The sequence below is a fragment of the Ptychodera flava genome, chromosome 14 (assembly GCF_041260155.1).
Source record: "Ptychodera flava strain L36383 chromosome 14, AS_Pfla_20210202, whole genome shotgun sequence".
Classification (NCBI taxonomy): domain Eukaryota; kingdom Metazoa; phylum Hemichordata; class Enteropneusta; family Ptychoderidae; genus Ptychodera; species Ptychodera flava.
In genome coordinates, this window is record NC_091941.1 from 27,768,750 (window position 1) to 27,793,246 (window position 24,497).

Here is a 24,497-nt window from a genome sequence, read left to right on the forward strand (position 1 = left end):
TTCTCACCATTAACGGTTTACTCTATCAGACTGCCTAAAATAGTTTCGAAAATCGTAAAAACACTGAAATCCATAGATAGCAGCTCATTAATCTGATAAGTCCGATTACGTTGAAGTACAAATGTGCCCACCCGATAGCTTTTAATGACTTTCACTACTATCCTTTTACTGGACAATTTATGACGTTTCATATCTGTTTTGGACCGATGAGTACACACAGAGAAACACACAGAATATATATATATATATATATATATATATATATATATATATATATATATATATATATATATATATATATATATATATATATATATATACATATATCTACACATAACCACACACACACACACACACATATATATGTATATATATATATATATATATATATATATATATATATATATATATATATATATATATATATATATCCCCCTTTATGTCGTCAACCGTCTTTCCGTGTGCTACAATCATTCTGTTTTTCATCTTTCATGTCTTTGATTGAAATGAAAACTAATTTGCGTTTTACTTTCAACACGGAAACGTTGCATTGTGTCACTGAAAGTGAAATTATCTCTTACGGCCACTCACTCAATGCGCGGTTAACCTTGAATACCTACGGATGGCATTTCCGTGATGCAGAGCTCGAGTGACTCATCGGGGTATTCCCGTTAGAAATCCTACTCATACGCGATAATTTCATATTTTTGTCTTCCTAGCACTGCTCTATTTAAATTTATTCCAATCCAATTGCGTCTAAACTTCTCCATTTTGAATTCCCTCATTACCTTTTGGCCAATTTAAGTCACGGTTACTTATCATGAGGAAGCTATTAATATTTAAATGCCTGACATCAGAACTCGAAATCGATTGACGATGTATCACATGACGCTGGTCACATGACAGCATTATACGACCTGAATGTTGGCATTGTAAAATCATTGTGATGTGTACAGTCCCGGCGAACTATAAATAGGTGTCGTGACCATGTGAAATCTTATTTGTCAGCTCTGTAGCGCAGTGCTAGTAGAACTCCATTCGTTGACTTGTATCATCGTGGCGTTCGGGTGAACGACTGGACAACATGGAGACTACACTTCTTAGCTCAATAGTTATAGTCATAGGCCTATTGTCTTCACATGTTTCGGCAGGTACGTCGTAACACTCAACTGACTCAAGATTGTGTACATAGCACGGAAGGAATGTTTTACAAGTCTTGCGATACTGACCTTCACGTTTCATCGTGTTTTGATGCCATTGCAGAGGCACCCTAACAATTAAAATGATTTTTTGTTTGTTTGTCTGTTTTTCCGCCAGATTGGGAAGAATATGCTGAAGAGATAAGGCGACTTAGCGAAAACAATACTTCAGCGCAGAGCGCATTGCGAGCGAATTTCCTTCGGGTAAGTGCTGAACCAGTCATGGTCCCTAAAAGAATGCGACGTCAATACAGAGCAGCCCCGGTATATAGTTTATAGACCTCAGATAACTATGGAGGTAGTGGCGGCGACGTCTCTTTTTACCTCCATGCCCTGTCACACCACAGTGGTACTTTCAAACGATAAAATGGACCACAGAATGGAAGTTCAGAATCATAGACCCTAGAGGAAACTAGGGTCTATGTCTGAACGTGCCACTGTCGCCCATGTTACCAAACCCCTGTCGGAGATACACAAGGGAAGGTGCGTCACGGTCATCTGAGCATGTATGTAATAAATAGATCGGCTGACACAATGTCTCCAAATGTAGGTCACTTAAGAAAAGCCCATAATGTTTACATTGAACTGGCCAATGCGACCTATTTTACTGGTAACACTGTCGTATTTCGCGTGTTGTCGATCAAGGGCATATTTTCACAGGCGCACGGAGCGTTCAGTGTATTAAAAGTAAAGAGGCAAAATGGTGTTATGTCTTCCTCTTTTTCTTCGTACACCACATTGACAACCTAGCGCCTTTGATATTTGCGGGTCAACAATGCGATGATATGTGTTCGCACAATGCACACCAGTGCATGCTGAAACGGCGAGTGTATCGTCCATCCGAGTACCAGCAACCGTGTCAATCCTTTCTACCCGTGCCACACTCCGCAAACAGATTGCCATGTCAGAGTTTATTTACATGTGAAATAGATAGGCCAATAAATTCATATTACAATTGTGTGATAGCCGAAAATATATTTGCGTTTTTGGGGGGCACTTATTTGGCGAATTTGGGAGTTCGGGAAGAATGTATAAGTGAAGAAATATCTTGCATTTTCTCACCTTACAGCGCTAAAATTATGTGTTGACAATGATTTAGCTGTACAATTATTTGTCTAACTTCCTGAATGGTTTAGAGAAGTATATGAAAAGTGTTACCTAAAGAGTGAACGGAAAAAACAACATCGCGATTCACTTATTAAAACTTTGAGATTCGGTCGTATACGGGTGTTCCCTAGTGTTAGGGATCGACTTGGCAGCCTGATAGTACCCGTTAACGACGGAATCTTTCAACACCATGTATGCGCTCTTCATAAGAAATAATCTGACACTGTTGAGGACTACCCGGAAGGAAAGGGAGAGAAATTGGAAGTGTTCTCAATTGAAAGCCAGTACCACGAATGCTTTGTCTTTCTCTCCGTGTTTTATTTCCTTAGGTTCCTATTCACGAAAAAAAAAAGTTACATCCGTGTACCATCAATCTGTAAAAAACCACACCCACTGTTGGTAATCAACCTTGTTCTAGGTATGACCATAGGCGGTGTAGGGCAAATGTTTATTTTCTTACTCCCTGTCTGGTAACGTATATCCCGGAACAATCCTCTATTCCTCACAGATATTTACCCGTCTTGCGCGTCATATAGTTTGTAATGAGAAATGCTTTATGAAAAAATATCTTTTTTTTCTTCGCAGTCTTCCAAGGCAGTTGGAATGAAGAACTTCCCCTGTAGTGTTTCCGTGTCCAGCGGTCGCATTCCAACCTCAGGTAAATATATAACTTCCGCTGATTTTTGTACGAAATTCTTTACGAACCTAGTAAAGCAAAATGCAGTGACGTACAGAGACCGCTACGTAGCTGTTTTTAATCCGCGCCTTATTTAGACTGAAGTTTCGAAAGATCGGACAATTGTGTACCCTGGCTTTTGATTGAACCCACTTGAGTTCCTACGCATAGAAGGGCGTTATAATAAATGCATGTGATTTTGATAACCCGTACACTTGCCCTTTAGTCTGTGGGCGAAGTTATTAAACGCGTAAATCTCAGCAATTTACCGTGGGCTTATCAGTATCTTTAACAACAGAGTAAATTTATGAAATTGAAGAAATAAACAGCGAACGCTGTCGCGTTGAAGGCTGTGCGATCGTAAAACCCACACCATGCAGTAACCGTGTACGCAATAAGAATGAACTCGATAAGAATGAACGCAAAATAGTGCGCAGGAGATCGCGATTTCAGGTTTTGTTACTAAATATAGCTGCACGCGCGCGACAGCGACATCGGACAAAATTCGGCCAAATTTTATCGTTGCATTCGTGGCCACTTTTGCGGCTTGTAGTCTAAGTTACAACAGAGGTTTTATTTTCGTCGTTCTTCTGGGAAATGCGGACAAATATATTTATTTTTACATATTAATGAAAGAAAAATGGCGTCATTTGTGATCAGCGTTATTAACCACCATCGAACATCACCGTTTATTCCATGATACTAATGGTTGTGTTTCAAGATGATACTGATGATAGTATATGTTTCTTCTCTGGTTACCTCGTCACGTAAAACGCAATGATGAAATACGCAATGTGACTTAAAGTATGAAACCTAGCTAAACTAATGCGTTTAATACCTTAATCACAAGGACTTTTATGACTTCCGCTTTTGTTCGTTTCAGTTCACGAACTCAGACCAAGTGATATAAAGGTCATTGGTGCTTTAGGGGATTCACTGACCGTAAGTATTGCCAGTTTCTGCATATAAATCTTCAACTTCCTTAATCTTTAATCAGATGTATATTCGCATTTCATGTCGTTTTGTGTGAGTTTGTTATTCTTCATGTTGTAACATCATGCACAAAACGGTGACTCTTTGTATAAACCTCTCCCCCCGTGTCTACTTTAGGCAGGCAATGGAATCGATGCGTCATATATATGGCAGGTATTGAAACAGTATCGAGGGCTATCATGGAGGTAAGTTTTGGCTGTCGCTTTTTCCGCGTAGGAGAGTTTTCAGCCCGCATCATAATTCAAACGATTTCCAGGTGTAAAGCTATTAAAATGAATATATCCTTTCCATCTTGAGTAGGCTTTTCGCACAAAATAGGCAACTGTAATATTTTGTGACTGGATATTGGTATCGAAGCTTGCAATTAATAGGCGTGTGTCTGATGATAAAACACGCATCTATAGATGTTCTTATTCACAACCGTGTTGCACTTTGTCCACATTTGTGCCGCTCGCGTTTCCTCATGCCTTCATAAAACCTATGTTGAATTTCATGCACCTCCACATGTGTGGACACACACGTTCTTCGCAATAAGATTGGGAGAAGGGCGCCCTCAGTGTTTCGATTTGTGATATTGAGAATCGAAAAAAAAATCTCAGGAGTTACATTTTATAACAAGTTTAACCTAACAGTTTATAATAAGTAAATATCTAAGCCAACTTTTTCAAACTGTTCCTATTTCTAAAGCATCGGCGGTGACAAGCACCTAGAAGAAGTCACGACATTACCAAGTAAGTCTATATATCATAAAGAATCGTCGGAATTGCCTGGGATGAAAACTCTGTCAGACCGTTTTTTTATCCTGAATATCAACATTTATATTCTAAAAATGTGTTTGTCATGATATTTTTATCCGCAATAGTGTAATTTACGTGGTGTGGTTATCGTATGGTCGTCTGTCTGTGGCGGTTGTATTCCGCTAACTGAACGGATTCTTACATAGTTTCTTTAACATTTTTTCATCTACTGAGAGCATCGGATACTTTTAACAGAAGATCGGACTGCCCCTATTGTAATGCACACTGACATAATGTTTCCTTAAGGGAAAAATTCGTCCAGCGTGCAGAATAAAAGAAATTGTAGATTCTGAGTTAATACTGTGGAACTTAATCTTTGAATATTAGTCCGGAGATTGCGCTCACTTCAGAGCGAGCTTGATGATATCCACAGCAATGATTCTCCTAGACACAAGTTACAGGACTGGAATTGCTGAGTTCTCCGTAATACATAATGTTTAGATTATCATTTTTATTGATATTGTCAGATATGCTCAAGAAGTACAACCCAAACTTGGCTGGATATTCGATAGGGACAGGATCTGTCAAGAAAACTGAAATTTCGCGTCTCAATGTGGCTGTGCCTGGATCCGAAGCGATGTAAGTGCCATGCCATGCTGTGCCCACGGTCTCATCGACCAATCACAGAGAACTTTATAATAAGTCTTGTTTAGAGAGAACAAAACACAATTTCAAGTAAACAAACAGCAGCTTACGAACAAAGAGAACAGAATTCAATCTAGACATTGTATGGTAAACATATATACGACATAGCTGATGGCGCTAAAATTGTTATACAAGAACCTCTCTGGCGGTCATCCAGGATTTGGGAGAAATGAAAACCCTCTTCATTCGTGTAGGTGTTAAAATTGTTCCACGTTGTATCTGTGTAATTTGTTGACAGAAATATGGTTACTCAAGCCAGGATGATGATTGACAGAATGAAGGCAGATAAAAAGGTTGATTTTAACAATGATTGGAAGATGGTCACTCTATTCGTCGGTTCAAATGATCTTTGCGACTGGGTCAAACATCAAGATAAATTCAAACCCGAAAATTACATCGCAAACATTAAGAGTGCCCTTGACCTGCTCCAGAAAGAGGTGGGTAACCTGTTAAATTTTGAGACTTTTTCCAGTAACAAGGGAGTCACAGAGCGATATATATTTGAAGGGATATTGAGAGCTCCAAGCGGTTTAAAAACCATGGAGGAGGCTCGTTTCAATCGTAAAGTTCGATACCCCATCTTGGGGTTTTTGGCACTCAGTCTCGAATATGGCTTCAGATGTGCCCTAGACGTGTCAAATGGCAAAGCGCAAACCCCGTTAAATAGGGGAGGGTAAAAGTCTACGATATTGGTCAATTCTTAGGTCAAAACTCTACACTTTCTACAAAATCATAGGTCAAAAACGCTAACGTTCGGCCTACAGTTGCACTATACTCGTAAAAACAATGATCGAAAGTCAACATATTCCATCAATATTTCTGTCGTCCAACGTCCAGTAGTTGAAAGAAGGGGTTGAAACCTGGTAAATATATTGATTTAATCTTGCAGTTTGTTGCAAAACAAAATGTTGGGCTGCGTGTACACCACCTTCCCCGCAAACTGTCGAAAGTATACGCACAGCGTCCCTATAGCTTTGGTCTGATAGATAGATAGATCGCATACTCTTTAGGTAGTTGGGACGATTTCAAGACCGTCGGACACCAGGGTGTCATAAGTGTAGACGTAAGTTGAAAAATCCTCTTCAAAATTCTTAAATAAACCAAAACTTACTACCACACCACAAGTGGATATAATCATAATCGATAAATCATAGGCACTGTAATGTCATATGTTATCTTCTCTCAACAGATGCCGCGTACTTTTGTCAATTTAATGCAAATTGCAGACGTGTTAGAACTCGCCGAAAATCAACGTATTAGCTGTAAAGTCTTGCGTCTGTAAGTTACCTTTTTCATATTCGAACGGTACTTAGTTCCGTACTGTAATTTTTGTGAAAGATACCCACTTCGACTATAAAGTTTTGTGGCGAGTAAACCAGATCCTGTCAATTTTACATTTACCAGCCCGATGGATATACAGCATGCAGGATACAGTTATCATAGAAAGTATGACTTTGTTTTAGCGGGCAACTTTTCAAGCTCAGCATGCACGTCTTGCTGTTATATTCCACGTTTTTCCTGCATCGCCTTGTGTATTTGCATTGTGAAACATAGAATTAATATAGGCTTACCATTAAATGTCCGTATGTCCGATTTTAGTTTCCGTAGCAATAATATTCGTTTCTTTCTCAATGTTATTCTGAGCAAGTTTTAAGACCACTCCCCTTCTTCTCGATACAGATATCTATGTCCGAGTGCAATTTTTTCGAAAAAAGCGCTCGTACCCGTGATGGCGAAATACAGAGTAAGTTTTCCGAAACGTTCACACTGGTTCCATTGTTCGTCTGTTTTCCATGGCTTTCCTTTTTGTAATAAGCTTTCTCATGAAAATTGGTGATATGAACAACACATTTTGTTTTAAATGACATTAATCTACAGTAGCCGTAACTTTTTAATATCACGTGATGATAGTTTATTAATTTTGTTAACGGAAAAACGTACCTTAATGTTGCTTTTTCTCCGTGTTGTACAATATCCAATGCTATTATTGACAAATGGATTCTAGTCGGATTAAACTTCAGTTGCAGGTAATAATACTGAAAATAACACATGTTCACGCTGGATCGACAACTTTGTCTCTGGGCATTTCGAGATGATTTTAGGAGCAGAACAAATCATGATATTTTATCAACACAACAAAAAGTACGGAAGAGTATATCTAAATTTACAGCAAATGGAGTATAATAAACTATCAATTGATAATTGCATTGATAAAAAATACATGATGTAAACATCTTTGTTTGTTTCATTTTACCGTTTCATTTCAACGTTTCTACAGCAACTGTTAAGAGAGCTGGTGGCAAGCGGCGTTTATGACGTGAAGGATGATTTTACTGTAGTTTTGCAGCCAATGTATGAAGAAACCAAAATTCCAAAGAAGAAGAATGTGAGTAATCCTACCGATTTCTAGACCGGCCGTGTGCGTTTTGGCGTAAAGTCGATCACTGTATATGCGGGCTAGTATAATTATTCATCTTGATTTAAAGGCCTTGCCATTCTATCCTAGATTACAGTAAATGGTTTAGTTTCACGTGTAGGCCAGAGCACCACGGTGAATTATGTATCCTGACAGGGTCATATTCCTTGTTTAACTTGTGCGTTCTCCTTCTCTTGCTGCAGTTTTCAGTCTTGTCTCAAAAATTCTGAGACCACCTGTCGTAGTTTTTATGATACGGACCCAGCTTCAAAGGGAGCAGTTTGAGCGTGTGGCGCTTCATATTCTTCCGTGCACATTTCCAAGAAAGAATAGAACCGGCAGAGAAGAACTTGTCGAGTACTATTTCATTGTGTTAAGTGGGATAGTCGATTTCACGTCAATTTTTTTTTCTTTCCAGTCAGATGAGAATGATAGGTCGTATTTTGCCCCGGACTGTTTTCACTTTAGTGGTAAGGGTCACGCTGCAGCAGCCAAGGCTCTTTGGAACAATCTGGTACGTATCAAGTTGAAAGTTTCAAGACTTTGGTTCTCTAGTTCCCATTCATCGAAATTTATCAAATCACACCCAAGTAGCACGTATCATTTACACTTCCGCCCACTTCATGTTGTTGAGAAGTGTTCGTATTGTTTTCTTGTACTGCTGTATTTTGCGTTTTGAGAGGATCTGAGAGGGACTGTGCTATAGCGTACGAATATGACGTGCTCGATTTGCTGATGGCAATTTAGCAAGGAATCCCTCCCACTATACTTTGGAGCCATTACCGTGGATTGCAAAGCTTATAAAGTCTAAAGGAGAGTTTCTGTCGTCCAAATCATGAACGAAGAAAGTAATTACAGTTACAATGTATTATTTGTTGACAAGGTATATTGTGCAGTGGGCTGTGTTTAAATAATAAAAGGAGTCATGTGTATTTACTAGACTGGAAGATGCGTCGCTCGAGGGCGCTCTCTACGCCCCCCAACGGATCTTTCAGCCTAGTGTAATTACATGTAAGTGAATACTAATAAGGTCCTGTTGTATATTGTCTTATTTCCAGTTTGAACCTGTTGGAAAGAAGACGAACAGTTTTGACCCGAGCAAAGACATAGTTTTGGAATGTCCCTCAGGGGTGAGATAAATATTTAAATTTATGAAACGACATATTCCAACTGAAAGACGCACAGGCACATGGTTATAACCATAATGGTCTGGTTTAGCTCTAATGTTGACACTCAGGAGCTGATGTCATGCCGCTGTACGTCTTTCTATGTACGTCCATGTGTCTGCGAATACGAGATCTCGAAAACTGCGTTTTACTGAAATTTTGTGAGCAGGTGTTTTGTTGGCAAGGTTTGAAGAACTGGAATGTGTTTTGTTGGCAAGGCTCGCATAATTTGCTTTAATTTGCATATTTATCGACTGACTTTTGACATTTGTAGATGTCTTGACAACCGATGTCAACAAAAATGATGAAATTTCACTTGTAGCGTCGTAGTGATGACTTTATGCCGATTTATTAGAATGAACATGGAATTTGCAGATATGTGGGTTTTTCAGGATTTCGACTCATTTCGGTCGAAACTTCTTCTCTGGCACTACATATTCGATAGGTTCAAATTTATGTGAAAGTGCCTAAGATTGACTTCAATCAGATTTGAAAAAATAACAGGGGAACTTGCGTTAGTCAAAACGCCATTTTATCCATAATCGCAAGCCTTTACGCGTGGTATGTTGGTTCGCAGGGAAGACTCCGAACGTGTTCGACTGATGGCAAAATTTCCGACTGATGGCAAAATTTTTTGATCAGTTTCCTTTTGGTCAAGGCATATCTTGAAGTTTTTTCCCAATAACTTTCGAATTTGATGTTGTAGGTTTTTACTGATGAGTTCATTCAGATCTTTTAAAAAAATATGACAAATTTGGAAGATGCAAACTTTTTTGCGGCAGATTTTCTCCTTTTTTTGTCGAAACACGATTGTCTCCTAAACCAATTGTGCGCTACACGGTAGCATATTCAGTTCACATCTGGTAATTGTTGGGGTCATAGACTCGTACGCTTATAACCTTGTCTAGGCTAGAACGTTTTGATTACTTTTTTTCGTTTCTTATGTGCAGTATCTTCTAATCTGCTTCTATCCCGTGGAGAATTTCCGTTCTGCTAAATCACCCAACGACCAATACTCATTTAATTGAAACTGCGTCACCTATATCTTTTGATGCATTTCCTGTTATTTTTGTTCTTATTCTCATTTTAATACGAGACTCACGTCAGGATCACCTAGCGTTGAACATTTCAACACAGCCTGTACACGTGTAAAGTCCAATGTTATTGTCGACGACTGAATTTTAGTCCGAACTTGAATCAATTTATCAGCACCGACATTGAACGCTATTGAGATGGCAAGGTTTGTTTCAAAACATTCTAGGGAGAATAATACGGAAAAAGTAATGAAATTATCGTCAAAAGTTAAAAGTTTTTGACGCATAAACCTTGAATGCAATCGACGTTTCCTCTTGTTACTACAGGAAAATCCATACTTTTACACCGCGAAGAACAGCCAACCTAAGCAACTTAAGAGTGCCGCAGCGGCTGCACCCGCCCCCAGCGACGAAAACGACGGTTCTCGACACCCAGTCGAAGACACGAAGTCGAAGGAAACTGCACCTTCAGCTCTCCCTGTAGCATTCGCCGTAGTTGGCGGTGTCTTAATCGTTTTGTGCATCGTGGCTGCCGTTGTTATGGTGATGCGAAGGCGGAGGACTCCTGAAAGTGAGCAGACATGGCTGTTTTCAACTTCTACTGCACAGGCATGAAGTATTATATTGAAAACCACCTCGTTACCAAAAACCCCACTCTTGCATTAATGCACACTCTTGTCTAGAGGGACTGTGACGAGCACTGGGCATGGCGTGGAGCAAAGTGCATGATTTCAAAAATGTGGAATAGTTGAGGAAGAAAGTTACTGATCTGTTTTTATTTTATACTCTACGTTTTGTTGCATCTCATCGTCTTCAGAATGAAAGTAACCCGTAGATACAGACGTTCACGCTCTCAAACCTTTAGCTGAGTGGTCCCGCTGTAAGATGTAAAAAATATGCCTATCGCCTTACCGATATATTAACATGTAAATTATTTTAGAGTGATCAACATTTACCCATGCTACATCGACTAGCACTTCGTATTTTAAGCCTTTGCAACTTTTCCACAACATGAGTGTCCACGCTCAAGTCACCAATAAGCAACGATGGCGACTGTGTGCCATGTGACCGCGTGGCAGCCACTGTATCGCATGTGTTCACTATCATTTGAATCGCAATCTCAAACGTATAATTTGGTTTCTTTTACTGCCTGTAATATTTCGTAACGACATTTACGTAGACGATGAGCAAACATAGTTCGTCAAGGCAACGACTGCCAGACTAGCCGTCGTCGACTACAGCGCACAACAGATACAATCGAGGAATACGGGCCAAATTTTACTGTCTGTGCGTTTCATCTCTGAGTGATATACCGAATAAAACAAATTTTACCATGAACAACAAAAGCAGAAAATAAAAAGACAGCAAAAGCATGTTCGACAGCATGGCCTTTGATGAGACAGAAAGACGAGAGTAGGCCTAATTGATTTATATGAATGACAAATCCACTGATTTTAAAGTCTGTACTTACACAAGATTGAAGTATTGATTTTTACAGAAGATTATTGCATGAATTGAAATATAGGGACAGCTTCAAACTTTTGTGATATTTTTTCAATAAAAAAGAAGTCCATCAGACAACTGTCTCCGACTTTTTTATTAATCCATCCTACAAAACTATTTCCACTGGAAACTCGTCTCTCCACAGTTATTATGTTTTTAGTTTTTGATTTTGTTTGTTAACGAATATATACATAGCGTAATTTACCAATATACTTGAAGCATGAACTTTTGAGTGTATTTGTTCCAGCAGATCAGAGTGTTAGTTCAGGTAGAGTGTGTATTCCGTTCTGGTTTTCATTTTACACTTTTATTTATTATTTAAACAAGCATACACTTCATGTTTCAGCTATGTTTTATGTACTTTATGGAACATGTATTTGTAAACAATCAAACAAAAATACCAAAACCACAACAAGAGAACATTTGAGAGTTCCCTGTGCTGTTTGCAGCGGCTGTCTATCTTTCAATCTTCTTATATCGGTATCTCATCGTCTGTCTATTTTATCAGCCACTGACGCTGAGACAGGCTAGACACTCACGGAAGGCGCAATGAAATCACTCTAGCCGTAAAAGGATAAAGTCAAGTCTTTTTTAATCTTTTTTTTTGAATGAATTTTGATATTGAAAAGTAGTTTGTGATGTTTGACTTCTTGAAACATGTCGAATTACTGGCCAACTGTAGGCACAACCTCAACACTGCTTGTAGGCCCTAACCTGAGATATATTAAATGAAACATTTTACGGTGTGTTGTGAAAATTCAAGTTCCGTTCAGAAAACATTCACCATAATGGCTGAACATACACTGTCACAAACAAAATCATCATGTTTGCATTCAGCAAAAGGAGTAATTTTTGACACTTTTGCAGTTACATGCCGTTGTCCTATTGCAACCTGAGTGACTTTTTGCAAGTATTCAAGTTTTCTTGATATCACGAAAAGATAAAAAAGAGCGACTTTGGGCCTTTAAAACATACACACGCTGATGAGTAAAGAACGCATAGGCTTGCATGCGCGTGTACATGCACAATCGTAATCAGTTGCTATTGCCGTGGCAATGCGTGCCCCTCTCATTCGCTTTTAACTATGTTGTCTTCTTTGGTACTAGGTTTTGATTGATAATGTTCAGAGAAACATGCTATAGCCAGAAGTCTTAATCGTGGACTCATATTTATTTGTATGAACAAATATTAAAGGTAGGGGTCGTCGGAAGTGCGCGTGTGCGACTTTCTTGTTTACAAACAATGTATTTCATGCATGATATCTAGATGCATCACGAAAACATAGCTGCAACATTTAAAGTTTGCGACATTCATTGTTAACAAACATGTTTTAACTTTTATCAATCCCCAACGTACACCATGTGTCGTAGGGGTCCCTGGCAAACTTAGTTCCGATGACCCCATCCCTTTTATAAAAATCGTTTCCAAATTCGACCACGGAACACCGGTTAGATGATCACATATTCTCAGCTGTCTTTTCTTAGTGTTTTCTTGTCGTGACACACGTCTCGTGATGAGGATGCACCCTGACTGATATAACAATCGTGTTAAAGTTACTCAGTAAACGTATTGGAATATGGCTGAACGAGCTGATATGTGTCATGTCGTTAGGATGCACCAGGAAGGGTGGAGGGGGAGTGCACAGACAGTTATGAAAAGGGGGCTTTTAAAGAGTTCAGGGGTACTTGTATTCTGTATAAAAGGGGATATCAACTGGTTGGGTCTTGAAAAGCGACAATGAAAACGGAGGATTTTGAAATTATGTAAACCCAGATATTAAATAGTGTTAGTAGATGAAAGGACTTTTCAAAAGGTAGGTATGAAAGTGAAAAAAAAAATATGTGGGAGAATATACTGTTACACAGTTGCATGATCAAGGCATTGTGAAATCGATAACGCGCCGGAAATTGTGAATCAGCACAGACAGGCAGATATTACGACTGTCCTGGTTGGACCGTGCTGGTACTGAGGAGCCTTCTGTAGGTTCAATAAGTATGCATGCCTTGGTCAGGTAAGCGTTTGAATAGAGGCGAAGAGTCAGAAGAGTATTGGATATTGGCAAAAACAGTGACGAGAAGTCATCTATCCCAATTCTGTTTATTTGTTCTTTAAACTTAGAAAAAAATAAATATTCAGGCACACTATAGAGCTGTCGGCTTCAAAACAGCAGCAAGACGAAGTTCCGTGCCACACGGCGTACAACCAAGCTTATATGCATCTCACCGTCTAGCTGTATTTACATCGGAACGCGAGTCCCATGATTCATGTTACTACTCGTGATCGATCTATTGCCATTCTCCGATTCAAAAAACACCAGGCATTTGACCAGTTGTTGAAAACGTATTCTGAAGTATATTGCGTAAAATCAAACTTTGGAGAGGAGCTGTTCAAGGCAGCTCCTCCTCCCCCACCGCCTCCGCTACTATTGAATAAGTTTAAAGTTTTCCCAATTCCACCAACTGTACACTTTTCCCTTTCTTCGTCTCCCCCAGTAACCTAAAACCCCACTGGCCCTCCCATTTTTACAAAAGCTCCCTGCCACCCTCTCTACACGGTTTTGTGAAATTTCAAAACTTACTGATAACCTCTGGTGACCTCTTTCCAAAACGACTATCAATTTCATGCTCTATTTCATGCAACATCTTATTACATAATCAGAATGACATGATCATCGATTACGAAAAAACGTTCACCAGTGAAAACAATATTTTCGTGTTAGGTTTAAAGTGGCAGGTTAGTTTTGTATTCCTTCGCATAAGTTGTTTTTCCTCTACTTTGCTTGGGCTTGTTTTGCTTGTGATATTGTCTGTACATCCACGCTGATCTTTCAATTCTTTAATTATAACACCGGAGTCATTTGTTAATTCGAAATTTTGCCTCACCGAATGTTTGAACTTCTTCAAGGACAGTTTTTTCAATGAACGTCCGACTTGAATATATTTACTGTCTGTCAAATATTCAAATATATCGTTGTAGCGTTGTTGACAGTGTCCACCGTGACCTACATGATGCGTTATGACTATAGAAACGTAGAGATTGGCTTCATACGTTGTATTAGAGAAGATGACAAATTCCCATTCTCGTGAGCCAGAGCATGATTTCCGCTCCGCGGACCTAGGCAAAAATCAACAGATCAAACCGTAAAGGGGCCGGTGGTTTACGACGATGACAAACTCCCAATGAGGAAGCAATTTTCATTACCCTTTGCCTCGTTTCGCATGAATTTCAGAGTTTAAAGTCTTATTGAATGCTCTTGATTGGTTTTATCATTACTAATAATTATAAGTCAAGTTTCTCAAAGGTTCATAAAATCTTTGGGCTAACTATTTGGTTTCAAGGACAAATAATGTGCTGATTCAAACGACAAATATGCAACTTTTCAACTTTTTTGCTTCGTACAGCAAGAATATTTTAGATGCTAAAACACAACCTCCATTTATGATGTTAAAAAATAGGGAGTTGTAATGCCAGTATAGCAGATGGCAGAACAAAACTTCCATCCCACTTTTTGTACAACCTAAATGATTCACTAACGGTGAGACGATATTCAGATGAGTCCATCCAATATTTTGATTGTTATTCACATAAAAGGCGACTTTCAAGGCTTATAGTATAACGCATGGACAGGACAGATAAAGTAAATAAGATTCTATAAGAAAACAAAACGAAGCACAAAGATTACAATCTAATGCCTATCTCGTTAAAATTGACAGAGCTTGTTACATTGATTAGAGCCGACATAAACCGCGATAAACCCTGTCATACGATACAGCTCTGATGTGTCAGGTGCTACGTCAAATTTAATTATTTTGACTGTCGGACAATCACGTTTTTGCAATAATTATTAAAGAATCTTGCTGTAAAAACATTTGTGCTTCGCGTTCCGCAAATAGGTGGACTAGCGATTCTTGACAGGAGAGTATGATTTAACGGGGCATGTACATACACGTGATTTGTTGTTGGCAAACTTTACGCATTTCATCTGCTCGGTCAATCAGTTTTATAATAATACCGTTTGATTCTTTATGGATCAAATGAAACCCAAAAAGTAGGTAATGTTTTACAACCACTCAAACACTATTTCTTGGCCAAGCAAACAACAAACAAATAAACATGTCAGCATCACGCAAAGCATGAAACAAACATACAAAATATCATGATTTCCAAAGCATACAATTGTGGAAAACAAGACGCTGTAATGAAATGGGTTTCAATGGGTTTTACTCGGCGTTTACTGTTTTTATTTCTCTGGACTACCAGCTAGCGCTGAGCTGAGGAGGTCATCCTCCTAGATTGGTGAGTTGTCCACCCGGTATTACGTAAGTTAGTTATCAACCTCGACTGGTATCACTGTACTTACCGCTCGATGCTATCTGGGTCAGGGGTCAATTATCATTTACCCGTATTTCCTCATAACTCAGACGAATAAAAGACAGCAGAGATTTCAACGATTCAGTTTTAATTTTTGCATTCGTTCACTTGTTGGTGAAAGAGCCTTTTCAATGAGGCACAAGATTCGTCCGGTTGCCCAAACATACACGATACTTTGTAAGTGCAGCCATACCGTGACTGCAGTTGGGACCAGATAATGCGTCATTAGCTTCAATTTAGAGGGCAAATTTACAAATTAAATGAAAAAAATCAGTGTTAGAAAGAAGAACGGGATGTTGACAGATTTTGAACAGAGACGATACAGGGGAACATTGCCAGACTTGTTACTTCTGTTTGAAAGTTCTGCTCAATTTACACTACATTACACTACATTACGCTCATTCCTACGAGTACAAACACTTGACCGAAGATGAACATCGGGGAGATTGTAACATTTATAGGTTGCTGGCAGAGGGGGAACGAACACCCAGCGGGATAGTGTGTTGCAAGAAGTTCTGCTAAAACCAGGTACGATTCACCCGCATATATATATATATATATATATATATATATATATATATATATATATATATATATATATATATATATATATATATATATATATATATATATATATATAATATATATATATATATATATATATATATATATATATATATATATATATATATATATATATATATATTTATAAAGTTAAAAATGCAAGGCCAGTATACAGCATAAAGAAGCTCGCTAATGTACTTTGGTAACGATGACTACTGCTAATGAACTTTTTCACCGTGGCATGTCGACGGATGCCTCGAAGCTGGCATCCAGCTTCTGAGTGGAAACATACACCGGCTTTGACCGTTCAGGAAGGTAGGAAACCTCAATCATTTCTGTGAAACTTTACTAAACAAGCTAAAAGGAATGACTGGTACAAATAATACTTCTTCATACTTCGTTTTCAGCTCACATAATGTGGAGCTAGTGAAAAATCAAACCAGAAGGAAGGACAAGCAACTGAAGCAAACATTATCTCTGCGCGATCTCGCAGCAACTTTTTAAGGTTGGCCCACACGGATACCAGGTTACTATTTATATTGGAGAAATAGACAAGACATACACAAACAAACGATCACATGAGGTTTGTGTACAAACACCTTGAAGATAGGTCAGAAGTGCAGCGCGAGATCGGATGATGTGCTTTACGTAATCAACCATGATAAAGCCTCCCATCACGGAGATTCTTTCAACAGTTGACTGAGAGGTGGTACCATGGAACCGACACAACTTCTTCAACGTATCTACGCCATCATCCTTCTTCACATTACATCTACACGTAGGTTTCCATCGATTTCGCTGTTTTTCATACTTTTTTCTTTGCATTCAGTCTCCCGCCATAAGGAGATTACTTACGACCATATCGTACCGTTAGAATCACAGTACAAATCTTATCATTTCAAACTATTTATTCTAGGCTCGTGTTTGTTACGAACATTTTTGCACACATCGAGAAAAGTGCACCCTATCGAAAAGAAAACCACCGTTTTTGCCTGAGTGAACAGTCATTGATATTTAATTTTTTGTGATTTTTACTATTCTTTTGCATGTAATTTTACCTTACTAGATTGCAGTTGGAACGATTACATCGAAGCCGTGTCGAAGGCGACATTTCAAGAAGCTGCTGACTTTTATTTATATTCAAACGAAACAGAACCTATACCAGTAACAGATAGACCTCCGGTATGTAACTTAGACTTTGTGTTACCATGGACGAGAGAGAGAGAGAGAGAGAGAGAGAGAGAGAGAGAGAGAGAGAGAGAGAGAGAGAGAGAGAGAGAGATGTATGTATGTAATATGTATGGATGGATAGATGTGTTGTGGTTGTTGTTGTTAACGCAGATTTTACCTTAACATCATGCGTACTCCCCAAAAACGTGACGATATTTTCACGTGGGCATTTAAATTCCTTCAGAGTCTTACTTGATGACCTGACTTGAAACTCTACGTCATCGTAATAATATCTAATATGCAAAACAGCTCCATATTAGGACAGTCACTATAGCGTGTTACACGCTTTGATATTGTCGTTTCCGTTACATCACCGAGAATCTCGTTGAAACTAGTTTGACTTCGTGATTGATTACCTTTGTATGAAAGACAGGTAAAAAAAAACCCCAAGAGACATCGAACATCTCCTGATAGGAAACTTAATTAAAATATCCCGAACTCCTAAATCTCAATGATTGCAGATTCCCTGATGGCCCCCATCTTCAAGATTGTCTTAATCTTGAGCCATATTACACCATCTCTCATTTCATTATCCCCATCGTCGCCCATTTGGTGAAATGAAAGAATAATGGAATTGACATGACCCCACTCTTCGTACAACGCTCCTTGCCATCATAATAACAAGTGGAAAATAGTACTTCGCGGTCGTATAAACAAGAAAGCAGACGCTTGCTAGAAACCGAGAAACCAAAGTTTCTTGACTTCAAAGCTGTTTACTATACCTATGAGGCTAGGTTGCTCGGAAACTGGATGTAACTTTGATATACGTTGAACAACAGATTAAATCATTGCAGTGTCTATTGAACGTTCAGAATTTGGAGAGATGGTCTTTGATTGCTTTTCCGATTGAAGTCTTTCGAAAAAAAAAACTCGTCATCCATGTCGTTTTCGTGATAATATCCTCTTAAATTGAACAATGTACTTATGCGAAAATTGTTGTAACCATACATTACTTGTAGTTATCTTGCTTTTAGTTTCGAATGTAATGGTTTACTTTATGTTTCTGTTTCTGAAAATGTACATTTGAACACATTTGGTAGAACATAACTCTCAAGGGTGTACGATCATCCCTCTTTCGAATTGATTAAATATCGTAAAGTACATACATCGCCAACTGCATCTTGTCGATTGCCTGTGCAGCCTTGCAATGAAAAAGAACATAATGTTACAAACATTTCGTCTTACTTATTCACTGATTGCACATAGGGATTGATAGGTGAACAGCTAAACCTACATTATCATTAGGTGTCTGGATTACCATGAATTTTGTACATTCTTTTCTAGTTTGATCTGTTGGAAAACATAACATGTAGCACGTCAGTAGAATTACCCGAGATCCCGTATGTGCCTGTTCCCACGCAATTTCCATGCACGCCGTTTACGCTTCAAGAACCCGCTACTTCAGGTGAGAATGAAGCTGCCTATCTGTCTCCGTTTCAGTCTGTCTTTCGACCTGTGTATCTGGCTCTCCATTTCTCTGTCTCAGTTCTCAGTCCGTGTCTTTCTGATTCTGTCCGTCTGTCTTTAAAATTTATGTTAGCTTTCTGTCTGTCTGTCTGTCTGTCTCTTCTGTCTGTCTGTCTGGTCTGTCTCTCTGTCTGTCTGGTCTGCTATCTGTCTGTCTGTCTGTCTGTCTGTCTGTCTCTGTCTGTCTGTCTGTCTGTCTCTCTCTCTCTCTCTCTCCTCTCCTCTCTCTCTCTCTCTCTCCTCTCTCTCTCTCTCTCTCTCTCTCTCTCTCTCTCTCTCTCTCTCTCTCCTCTCTCTCTCTCTCTCTCTCTCTCTCTCTCTCTCTCTCTCTCTCTCAGCTCACTGATTGGATGATGAGGTGGAATATCCCCCGTTTCTTACCGATCACTCATCAACACAACTTGGCTCAAGTTGTGTTGTACTGAATATTGGACATTTCGTCACATTAAAGTTGGCAGAATTACAATATTAAATTAAAAGCTCGATTCGTCTTGAGACGAAGGTTATCATCTATATGGCACACAATATAAGCAAAGATTAAGGAAGGGTCTTAGGTTTTAGTCAAAACAGTGACTTCAAAGAACGGATCCCTATCAAACACATTATAAGTGTAACAAGTGTATGGCATTTACTAAGGAGCAAGCAGTTTTAACAGTGGTAAACTTGAAATTAGAAATAACTTATGATGACGACCAAAGATTCGTGGAGCTGCCCTAATCAAAACTGCATCTTTTTTCAGTCCATACGCTGACTCCAAATGATATAAAAGTCGTCGGTGCCATTGGAGACTCCTTGACGGTAAGAAAAGAAGTCAATCGGTACTATTAATTTCAGACTTTCAGTGTACAATGAATTTATATCGTTTGGGGGTCGCAAATTTGAGTCAGTACCTTTTCCGTTGTCGCGTGTAATATTTAAGCTCCTATTTCTTTTCATTTTGTTTCATTTCTTGTTTCTTAATTTTACCCTTCGTCTTTGATCGCTGTTAGTAGATGTGGTTACTTTCTAAGTTATTTATTTAGACTAGCAATCCAAGTATGCCGACACAGTAATTTCCCTAATTGTATCCGTGATGTTTCCTGGGCAAATCTGATCACCCTCTTGTTTTACTGATTTAAGGCTGCTAACGGCGCCGGCGCCCAAATGATACTTGGATGTCTACGCGAATATCGTGGACTGTCTTTCAGGTAAGATATTTCCACTGACGTAATTAGCGATTATTTGGTTATATTTATACTTTCATACTCTGACTCAGAACACAAGCAATGCAAGGAAGGGCGTTTGTTTTAAAAAGACATTTCTGTGAAAAAATGTTATTGGTATTCGAGTCGTGTGGACTATTTTCACGATCTGCCATGACATGCTTGTCCCGTTTTCGATTTTAATCAAACTTCACTTCAGCCAAAAGGATATTGTGACGAGATCCTTTTTATTCGAAAGAGTATTTTAAGGAATTAAAGTAATCAAAACTAACATCTACGTCATTTTTGAAACTTAGTCTTCGGGGATAATCTATTTACTTATCAGAAACAAATTCTCTCTTGTCAGGAAGACATCAACCACCCATCAAATCTGACTATATGAATGTCCATATTTTATTTTTGTTTCTCAAAGTATTGGAGGAGATGAATCCTACAGAAGAGGAGTCATCACTTTGCCAAGTATGATATTTAAGAATTTATTTTCTCCAAATTAAGACTCACGCTTGTAGAGGGGGCAACTAGTCTTGGATCTGATTCTGTCGTCAGACTATATCTACTTGCCAGCCCAACGGCCAGCGCCATCGATTTCAAACAATATACTGTTTGCGTGAAAGTTTTACACAGCTGTTGTTATGTTGTTTCTATCGAAGCTTGCTTAATTCAGAGTTACACGCATCATACGTTTCGTAATTTCAGAAAAGCTCAATATTTCAATGATGGTTGTTGCCGTATTACTTATTTTGGTCCTCAGAAGTAAAAAAAGACGTGCGAAAATGTCTTTGACCGTACGAAAGACAGTTTGACTACACACATTATCTTTGGACACATATCTATGGTATCACAATCTCTTTTCACATGGAATTTGTTTCAATTTTAGATATACTACGTGAATATAACAGTAATTTGCTTGGTTTCTCCACCGGCATCAGCAGTAGAGATGCCGAACAATCTTATTTCAACGTTGGTCACCCCGGCGACATTGCTCGGTAGGCAAATAGTAACAATATTATTAAGGGACTTTATTTTTATAAATTTTGAAATCACAAAGGATTAAAGGTATACTGTCACCTATTCCGATTTTGCCACAGTTACCATGGAAAGAGAAAATCTAACATCACAGATTTTAAGCGGGTGGCCGCTTTTTAAAAACAGCGCCCTCACATGGGCATTTTGAATGCCAAGGAACCATATATGGGCATATTTAGATTACAGGTGACTGTATACCATCTAATGCCTTGTTTGATAGAATAATCATTTAGGTGTCAACATTTTCATAGAGATCAAGCTTCATTCTTCGTTATTCGTCATCGATGACGGATATTACGTCATCGCGAATGATAGAGAGCTCAATATGCCGTTAGTTGCTTTGCGAACCACAATTTTTTTCAGATTATAAGTTTTGTCTTCCAAGCTTCACGACTCTGATCTAATCAGCAAGTAATTCTACGTATATCGACTACGTCTTCGGTCAAGCAATGTGTAATATCTGCTTTGTCTTTCAATTTTTACACACTGTCCCATTAATACACGCAGTCCCATTGCCTTTCGAACTATACTGCACACGCCAGACTTCTTTAATGCACTCTGTTATTCTGTTTTTTTTTCTCCAACTCCATGTGATCCTCCAACAGTGACATAAAATACCAAGCTCAGAGACTTGTGGACAGAATAAAAGCGCACAAAGATGTCGACTTCGAAAATGATTGGAAGATCGTGACCATATTGATCGGAGGCAATGACTTGTGCTACTATTGTACGGACAAAAACCTATACACAGCAGAGTCGTACATTGAGTATATCCGAGATGCTCTCGATGTTCTAAAGGCGGAGGCAAGTATATCCCAGGAGTATATCTTTCCCCAAGGAACAGAAAGACCAGCCCTACAGTTTTTCGTGAAGCGTGACGTTACGATCGTCTTACAGAAAATATACCATACTTTAGTATCAACGATCTGTTCCGTCTTGTATTTCCCGCAAGCTACAACAAAGTGAGAACAGATTGCCAACTCTTACCTCAGTCACTCTCTTTGTTCGGAAGTATATGAATTTGTGAGCTATAAGTTAATATAGAATTCAAATGAAACATGAAAACAATTTACGAAAAATTGTTGGTAAAAAGTCACTTAAGAGTGCTTATATTTTCCGCTATTAAAAAGTGCTGTTCTTGAGAAGGGTGAAAATGTATTAGACTTGCACGTCCTGCCTATTTATCATGAAACATTTTACAGTGCTGACAAACATCAGAACAAAATTACAATACATGTCCACACATATATAGGATGCAAAATATGACATAAAAGCAAATAAAAACAGCCTACTAGAACTTTTGAATTGATCAAAAACGGCAATAGACAGGTTTCCGGATTAAAATTTACAATTAAACACCGATAGCGTGTGATGTAAAAAAACTCTAAATAATCTAGATTTCATGTGTTCTTTTTTATTGCAGTTACCAAGGACATTTGTCAATTTAGTGTCTGTACTGAAAGTGCCGGAAATCGCAAAGCTTGTCAAACCTAAATGTGACCTCGTTCATTGGTAAGTGTCGATTCTCACCATTCTGCTCTACACAGGCGTTATAGACGTTATTACGTGCCATGTAGATTCATGTTTTAGGGCGGTACAACATTTTGCTGTTGTCGTCTTGTAGGTTTATTCTTACTATAAAGGAGAACGGTGATTTAGAGAGAAACAAATGTGTAAATAGCGCTTGAAACAACGAAATTATAAGGTGAATGACGCATAGGGTATGTGGCGTAATTCGTTTAAATCGAAGCTAGTTGTGATGATGTTAAAACTGGCACGTTATAGCCCCACTAGCTGAATGTAACGCTTGAAATTTATTGACCTCAAAATATCTTGCCTATTCTGTCCCGGTTTTCTCTGAATTCTACCCTCTGAAGGAATATGGGATTTTACTGCACTAGGAAACCATTCCCCTGTAAAGCATTTGACAAGTAAATTCAAATTTTAATTGTCATTTTGATTTCCTGTCATTTGCAAATTTTGGTAATATTACAAAGGAAACAGAACAGTTGAAAACATTCATCCCTATGCATTATATTGGTCTACCATGTGCAGTTAATGTGAAGATTTCAGTGCAGATATGCACAGAATCCAAGGTTTTTGCTTTTCCGCATGGGACTGTGATTTAAACGATGTTTGGGCAAACATTTAATCGAAGTGTAATCTTTATCTTATTCAAAATTGGATATAGGCCTACAGGCCAAGAGGGTAGTTAGTAATAAGTGTATAAACACACATAAATTAGCAGATTCTCATAAACTTATGTTAGCTCGAAGTAAGATCATAAAAATAATGCTAAAAGATACAGCTAATGGGGATTTAAACCACAGCTCAGACAAACTGCAATATCCTACGCCACTTCTGGTAAAAGATACCAAAGGGTAAATCACGGAAGAAACCTGGAAGATCCATCGCTTGAGGGCGCTCATTCAAGTTGACCCAGCTGGATGTTCCAGGCGATCCGCAAGTATTTCGAAATTTGAAAATATCATTGTCAGATGGAATAATCATTACATAGTGACTAATTATGGAATTAGACAACGCAAACATTCTTCCCAGTATACCTGTATATGAACGCGATTTCTATATCATCTCCACAGTGGTTTCTGTAGATGTGCAAAATTTGGTGATGACCAAGACGAGTTGTTGCAGTTGCTAAGCGACTATCAGGTAAAATTCCAAAGATGTATGTATTTATTCGTTGAATTGATCATATTAAACTGATATTAATACAGCACAGTACAGCTACAGCGCAGCACTGCACATTGCCGTATTTTCACTGAAAATCAGTCTTCTGTCATTCACGATGTAAAATGTTATCCTTGTTTGCGTTTTAAAATACATTTTGATTTTGTCTGTTTTAGACAATGACTAATGAACTGATCGAAAGCGGGCGATACGACACGTCAGACGATTTTACGGTTGTCGTCCAACCCTTCTTGGAACAAACCAGCATGCCATACGATGAGGTCAGTCAGAAACTTCAATCTACACAAAGATCAAATTCAGAGAGTATCGATGGAAGTTTCTCGGGAGTTGCTAACGAACGAATTTTGCGTAGATTTAAGTACGATTTCGATTAGGCAAACCGTGAGTTAACA

The 24,497-nt window shown here is 38.6% G+C and overlaps 2 protein-coding genes across 2 annotated transcripts in view; both read left to right on the forward strand.

The window, feature by feature from the left end:
* The first annotated feature begins 585 nt into the window (after positions 1-585).
* On the forward strand, positions 586-11,614 carry LOC139150003 (phospholipase B1, membrane-associated-like). Its single transcript, XM_070722142.1, has 14 exons — positions 586-1,151; positions 1,318-1,403; positions 2,892-2,964; positions 3,866-3,924; positions 4,093-4,160; positions 4,663-4,706; positions 5,240-5,351; positions 5,656-5,854; positions 6,607-6,695; positions 7,098-7,161; positions 7,696-7,803; positions 8,252-8,347; positions 8,892-8,963; positions 10,361-11,614. Exons 1-14 carry the CDS (start codon positions 1,085-1,087, stop codon positions 10,646-10,648), a joined length of 1,425 nt encoding a protein of 474 aa, XP_070578243.1. The 5' UTR covers positions 586-1,084; the 3' UTR covers positions 10,649-11,614.
* Positions 11,615-17,006: 5,392 nt separating this feature from the next.
* Positions 17,007-24,497, forward strand: part of LOC139150004 (phospholipase B1, membrane-associated-like) — a 9,178-nt gene continuing 1,687 nt past the window's right edge. Inside the window, exons 1-11 of the mRNA XM_070722143.1 lie at positions 17,007-17,249; positions 17,538-17,653; positions 18,986-19,106; positions 19,908-19,966; positions 20,288-20,355; positions 20,783-20,829; positions 21,248-21,356; positions 22,002-22,200; positions 22,820-22,908; positions 23,997-24,066; positions 24,261-24,365. Of these exons, the coding sequence (XP_070578244.1) occupies positions 17,186-17,249; positions 17,538-17,653; positions 18,986-19,106; positions 19,908-19,966; positions 20,288-20,355; positions 20,783-20,829; positions 21,248-21,356; positions 22,002-22,200; positions 22,820-22,908; positions 23,997-24,066; positions 24,261-24,365 (1,047 nt within the window). The 5' untranslated portion in view covers positions 17,007-17,185. The remainder of the gene's footprint in view (positions 17,250-17,537; positions 17,654-18,985; positions 19,107-19,907; positions 19,967-20,287; positions 20,356-20,782; positions 20,830-21,247; positions 21,357-22,001; positions 22,201-22,819; positions 22,909-23,996; positions 24,067-24,260; positions 24,366-24,497) is intronic.